The 7001-nt window shown below is 36.3% G+C and overlaps 2 protein-coding genes across 2 annotated transcripts; both read right to left on the reverse strand.

Annotated features, from left to right (window-relative positions):
- Positions 1-794: 794 nt before the first annotated feature.
- On the reverse strand, positions 795-2546 carry LOC127905617 (uncharacterized). Its single transcript, XM_052454914.1, has 2 exons — positions 2099-2546; positions 795-1840 (listed from the first exon to the last, which is right to left on the reverse strand). Exons 1-2 carry the CDS (start codon positions 2419-2421, stop codon positions 985-987), a joined length of 1179 nt encoding a protein of 392 aa, XP_052310874.1. The 5' UTR covers positions 2422-2546; the 3' UTR covers positions 795-984.
- Positions 2547-4753: 2207 nt separating this feature from the next.
- On the reverse strand, positions 4754-6323 carry LOC7485922 (uncharacterized). The gene is made up of 2 exons (XM_024606745.2): positions 5919-6323; positions 4754-5752 (listed from the first exon to the last, which is right to left on the reverse strand). The coding sequence occupies exons 1-2, from the start codon at positions 6272-6274 to the stop codon at positions 4903-4905; spliced, it is 1206 nt and encodes a 401-aa protein (XP_024462513.1). The 5' UTR covers positions 6275-6323; the 3' UTR covers positions 4754-4902.
- Between the last annotated feature and the right edge of the window lie 678 nt (positions 6324-7001).

Below are 7001 nucleotides of genomic sequence, written 5' to 3' on the forward strand. Positions count from 1 at the left end.
AAGAATATTTATGATCATCCGTACCCAATTGTTATCTTCATCTTCCATTACTGATTAGCCCTGAAATCCGTGTCATTGTGCAATTTTTTTCAATTTACTAGCTCAACCTATAATTTCAAAATAGTTTATTCACTGCAATCGCTTGAATTAAAAAAAAAAGAATAAACGGAAAAATAACATCTAGACAAATATAAATATCTCAGAATTATTATTAAATTTAATATAATGATTTAAACTTGAAAAATCTTTATTTATATTATTTACTTAACTTGAGTTTTAAATTAAATTGAATAAGAATTGTTACAATTTGACTCTATTCACTTAATATATTCCAAAACAAAATCAAATAAAACTTACAACCCGAATTACTGAATTAAATTAATTTTTTTATTTTATTATATTATATAATAAAAAGTATGAAAATCAATTTATAAACTAATTAATTAAATTAATTAAAAAACCCCACATTAAATGCTCTTAGAAACCAGTAAAACTACAAAAAAAACACCACCAAATGCCTGGGGAAGAAACAACCAAAGGGTGTGTTTTTTAGTGTGCAATGATGCAGTGTGTAATGTTTTTCAAAGACATTTTTTATATTTTTTAAATTTATAACCTTAACACGTCATTACTTAAAAATATTAAATAAATATTTTTAAAATAAAAAATAATTTAAAAAAACTACTTCAACCACATTATCATAGACACTGGGATAGGCTAACACTACACATCTTTCAACTGAAACGGTACCACGTGTGACATATGAAATTATGAATACAGCAAAAGAGAGGAAAAACATAAAACATTCTCATTCTTCCCAGTACATTAAATCCCTCGACCAACACATAGCATCCAGATTTCCTCTTTCTACCAATCCCACTTGCTCACAAATCGTTAAAAAAGAAAATTCATCTGCTCCTAGTTTTTATTTATTTATATATAATTCTAATTGATTAAAAAAGTAAAAAAGAGGCATATATAATTTTATAATTCCCATCTGCTTCTAATGCGATGAGGATGCCTGAAATCATAGGTCAGCAATAAGCTTCCATCCATTCTCTTCAAGGCAAACCTCTCAACCAAAACATAGCAACCAAATTTCCTCCACTTCCCCTTGCCATCAAAAACCTCTTTTCTCTTCACCCTCACCTCCCTTTCATCCCCACTAGCACCCCCTACTCCCTGCACCCCCTTCATTCTCTCCACAATTTCCATTCTCAGTCCCACACTTGTTTCTGATCCTGTCACTCTGTTAAGACTCCTGAACCACATCACCCCATCAACAACATCCTTTTGGTCCGCCACAGCTTCTGTCCCGCCAACTGTAACAACTTCACATTCAACAGCAACATCCACAGTTACAGTATTGCCTTCATTGTACATATTTTCACAAGCAAAAATTTGCTCCCATTGTTGCTCAAGTGTCATCTCATAATAGGTTGAATATTTCATTTGATCTTTAAGTACTGTCCCTTCCTTGATAAACATGAAAGGGCAATACCACTTCCCCGCTACTACAGGCGTGGAACATCTTTGTGATAGTGGGAAGTTGAAGTCCGGGAGGCGGGCGCGGAGAGCTGTGTTAAGGCCTGGTGCTTCATTTAGCTGGAACTCCTTTGAAGTTGAGGTATACACTCGCCAGCCTTTTCTCCTCAGGAAATTTGGAGGAAACCCATCTGCCCTTACGGATTTAGCAGCAAAACCTCCCCGTTTACGGTGTTGAATCTCAAATTGCTGATAAATGTTTCTAGGGTCCAAAGGTTGCGGTTTTAAATCAGATATGCAGGAGCAGAAACAGCATGTTTTCATGTCCTCTTCCTTGGAGTTTATGTAAGCTTCCCTGAAAGCCAATATGAGTGCTGATTTATTGAGAATTGGCTAATTAAAACGAGTGAGAAAAAAAAAAAAAAGAGGAAATGCTTGCACCCATTTTCTTAATCCGGAAACGCAGCGGTGATTCATATGTTAAGGTCCTAGCTGACGCAATCTTTCCATGTTGTTTGAGATCTTGATTTGATTTCAAAGACATAGAGGATATGAAAAAAAAAGCAAAAGAAAAACAAAACAAGGTGAAGTTGGAGATAGAGCACACACATACCCTTTATGCTTCCCTTTTCTTTCAACCACGTAGTATTGATTGGAAGATAATGGCTGATTAAGAACAGGAATGAAAAGAACACGGTTCGTATCAACGTCTTGATGCTCCCCAGTTTGCTGCGTATACCGAACCGTCAAGTTCTTGTTTTGAGGGAAAGGCAGGCCCCAGCTTACTCGATCACTCTTGAAAAATCCACAACAGAAGGTAGGCACAGCTTCTTCATCCTGGATTACCAATACACCAGAATTTGGACCCTCGGGAGGCGGTGATGCAAGAGCTGAAGGATCTCTTAGATACATCGAAAGAGGCCTTGTCACATACATTTCCTCTCAAACTTTTCTTTGGCTCCAATAGTACTTACTGTCTTTGTTCCTTGGGTTTTGAAGTGGATAAAAAGTTTTGAGCTCAAAATGCACGTACATAAAAAATGATCTCAAAATGGCTCGCTTATCTAACTAGGATTTGTTACATGAGGCCCTGATCTTCTCTGATGCCTAAAGTCAACTAGTTGATTGCTGAACATTGGTGGAGTTCAAATATCTAATTAGGAGGAAGCTTCATCACACGTGCATACCTACATACATCCTCGTGTGTGCGTAAATGAACTCAAAATGGCTTGCTTGTCTAACGAGGATTAGTTACATGGGGCCCTGATCTTCTCTGGTGCCTAAAGTCAACTAGTTGATTGCTGAACATTGGTGGAGTTCAATATGCATTCCCAAATGCCAGGTAAGTTCCATAAGCATTTCAAGTTTTAAATACAGAATGTCTAGTTACTAGGAAGCTTCGGAACATGTCTAGCAAATTTTTAATTCTCTTTTGAGTGAAGTTAGCCAGATTGAATCTCTTATTAAAGTTGTCATGTAGCGAAATACTCACATATTTCATAAATATTTTCAAATATATGATTATATCAATTACTCGCAGTCAAATATTCATAAATAGCAATTACTCGTAATGGCAAAGTAAATTGTGACCCTGAAATACCTAAATATAATTAAAAACAACGTCCAATTAAAAAAATTATCAATAAATCTGAAATACATGTTGGTACATAATAGAAAAACTGTCCTTTGCCATCAGGCATCACATTGTATTTTTTTCTGAACTTGAGGGGTCAGATCGTAATTTTACAATATCTAGGGACTGAATTGAAAATATCATAAATATTGACAAAGCTAAAATCCTTCATCTTCATCTTTAATTTCAAAATATGTTTCAGGGTTAAATTATAATTTTTTAAACTATAAAACTAAAATGTAATTTTAATATATCAAACCAAACCGAAGTTTTATAATCTTCAACCTTGAAACTGCTTTTTCTAGAATTTCTAGCAAAGATTGTTCCAAATTTCTTACCCTTTCTTGCACATAACACATCAATTAAACAAATAAATCTCAAATTATTATCTTTAATAAAATCATTCAAAATCAATTAATTTTAACATTAATCCGTATTAATCATCAATTAATCAATTAAACATAAAAATATAAGTTTAATCTTTAGAAACATTAATAAGTTAAAAAAAAAAACACAATGAGCAACAAAAACAAAAATCATGTATATCAAATTACAATCTCACCTCAAAAACGTAATTTCTCCATTACTCATGATCCTTCTCTTCTTTCCCTTCTTCCTCTCTTTCTTTCGGTTTCATCTCTTCTCCGTTTCTGGTTTCTTTTTTCTTTTTTTATCTCTCTCTGTATATCAATCTACGTGAAACGACTGAAGTGTCCCCAACCATTAATAACCACAGGCCCACAGCCATGCACATAAAGGCAATACCGTCTGTTTATCCAAACTTACAGAAGTATACATGATTATTAAGAAACTCGCCCCTGGTTAACTTACATAAATGATCAAGCTTTTCAATCACGAAGATTCGTGAGATTTTCATTAACATTTGAACACATGATGGAGCTCATCAATTTCTTGATATCAAGTAGCTCAAAAAATCAATTCGGGGTGTTGAAACAAAATGGCAATCTTCCATGCAAGTCAGAAAAAGTATTAACGGGTTAACAAAAAAACTGATGCTTATAGCTACATGAAGCAACCAAAACTTTTAAGAAGCATAAAAGACTGTTCAATCATTCTCAGATTGGCCTCGTATTCCGACATCTATCATGTATGTATCGAGAGAGAGAGAAGAGTTAGTATTGTCAATTAAACCTATTATGAGGTTTGATGCAAGCTTTGTGTCTGTCAAGAGCTTACATTCAGCAGAACTAGACATGCTATTTGTGAAAGATTGAACCTGCAGAGTTAGCTGTTTGATAGTTTCCTTTCACTGTTTGATTTTTTTTTTTTGTAAGGGCTTTTAGCCTTCAATTTTTGGATGTTGCAGATAATTTTGTTTTCACATCAGCTCAATCACTGAAAATTGTTTCATTCCTTGAAACCATAATTCTCAGTTCTCTCTAAAGGATCTACTCCATTTCCTCTTCCTTCCCTTTTCCTGCCGAAATCATGTTTTTGTTATTAGGCATGGGATGATTTGTTCTACACTTCTCTTCAAAATGATACGGGGATTAGTTGAAATTGTTTGGTATTTACCATTGAATCTACTTCTTTGTCCCTTGTTCTGGCAATATGATATGGAAGATAGATCAACAAGTGACCCCAAAAAAGAAAATCCGGGTCAAATGACAAGAATGAATCAAATAAAAGAGATGGTAACTGGAATTAAACAAGTACGATTCCTCTTTCACTCACCTACACATCTTTTTCGCTGAAATAGTACAAACTGTAACATGTCAAATTGCAAATACTGAAAAGAAATAAAAGAATAAACAGTACTAATATCATTCCCATTTGCTCCTAATTTGATGAGTGTGCTTGAAGTCATAAGTTAGCACCAAGCTTCCGTCCATTCTCCTCAATACAAACCTCTCAACCAACACATAACATCCAAGTTTCTTCCAGCCACCAATCCCTCCGAACTCCTCCACTCTCTTCACCGTAGCATAACTCTCATTACCACCGAGCCATCCAGCTCTTTCTTGCTCCCACTTCATTCTTTCCACAATTTCTAAACTCAAGCCAACACTTGCTTCTCCTCCACCATTGCTAGAACTCCTAAACCACATGATCCCATCAACCAAATTCCTTTCGTCAGGCTCGACTTCTCTACCAGCAACAGCAATCACTTCTCTTTGAACAACAGCATCCACAATTACAGAGTTGCCTTCACTAACACTATTTTCACATGCAAAAATTTGTTCCCATCTCTGCTCCAGTGTCATCTCATAATACCTAGAAGCAATCAACTGATCCTTCAGTTTTCCTTCTTTGATAAACATGAAAGGACAGTACCACTTTCCTACAACAACCGACGCACAGCTTCTTTGTGATAATGGGAAATGGAAATCTGGAAGGCGGTCACGGAGATTTCTATCAAGGCCGGGCGCTTCATTCAACACAAAATCACTTGCAGTTGAGGTTACCACTCTCCAACCTTTTCTCCTTAAGAATCCTGGAGGGAAGCCATCTGGAGCTACCGATTTAGCTACATAACCACCCCAGCCTCTCTTGCGAATCTCAAATTGCTGGCGTGCGTCCTTCGGATTGAAAGGCCCTGGTTCCAAATCGGGGATACAGCAGCCGAAACAGCACGCTGCAACGTCCTCCTCCGTCGCGTTTGTGTGTGCTTCCCTGGATTAAGGCCAAATTTAATGTACAGATTCAAATAGCAAAATCATGGCTGTAATGTCCAAAAGCCCAACACAGAGGATTTGATTTTCTAAAACTGCATCTTCACTTAATAAATATTTAAAAAAAAATAACAGATAGAAACTGCAGTTTGTGACTATAAACGTACCCTTTATGCCTCCCCCGACGCTCAATTACATAGTATTGGTTGGAAGACAGTGGCTGATTAAGAGCAGGAATGAAGATAACACGGTTAGTATGAGTAACTGTGTGTGTGTTGTGTGCATGAGTATCTCCGTGTATGTTTGCAGCACCTCCACTTGTGGTATAGCGAACTTTTAGATTCTTGTTCTGAGGGAAAGGCAGGTCTTCAACTTGATCGCTCTTGAACAAGCCAAAACAACAGGTGGATTCAGCTTCTTCATCTTGAATTATCAATATACCAGAATTTGGACCTTCAGGAGGAGGTAACGAAAGAGCTGAAGGATTTCTTTTGTACATAGAAAGAGGCCTAGTCACATACATTTTTGTAATGGTTTGGAGTATTTCTTAGAGCATTATTTATCCCATTGTCTCAATCTTCTCGCGTATATATAGAGAGATATGGAAAATATTGATCTGAAAAGTCAATAGCGTAGACAAGTAATAAGAATCCTACAAGAGGAAAAGTAGATCAAGGTTCTGTAATGCTGATACTTGGTCAAACCGGTTGATTTGTCCTATTTAGTTTAAAAAATGTGCAGAATTTGTCACCAATAGTGCAGCTTTGGATTTTGGAATATTGATTGTTCCAGCCAAAAATACTAGGTTCGGACTGTATTTTGTTTATGAAGATATATCTTGCTATCGTTTTCATTTGCATCTAATCTGATGACCGTGCCTGAAATAATGTGTCAGCTCCAAACATCCATCCCCTCTCTTATATGCGAACTTTTCTCCGACACATAGCAAGAAAATTTCTTCTTCTTTTCAATTTCTCCAAACTCTTCTACCCTCTTCGCCTTCATTTGCCTCTCACTCCCATCAACCCACCCTAACCTCTCCTGCTCCCACTTGATTTTCTCAGCAACGATTAAACTCAATCCCAATCCATTGCTAGAACTCTTGAACCACATTATCCCGTCAACCAAATTCTTCTCTAGAATTTGTTCACAATGTCTTGCCCACCAACAGCAACCAGTTCAAGCTCTACAACAACATTCACAGCCACATCCCTGCCTTCACAAGCAAAAAATTGTTTCCAATGTTGCTC

Source organism: Populus trichocarpa, chromosome 8 (genome assembly GCF_000002775.5).
Source record: "Populus trichocarpa isolate Nisqually-1 chromosome 8, P.trichocarpa_v4.1, whole genome shotgun sequence".
NCBI lineage: Eukaryota > Viridiplantae > Streptophyta > Magnoliopsida > Malpighiales > Salicaceae > Populus > Populus trichocarpa.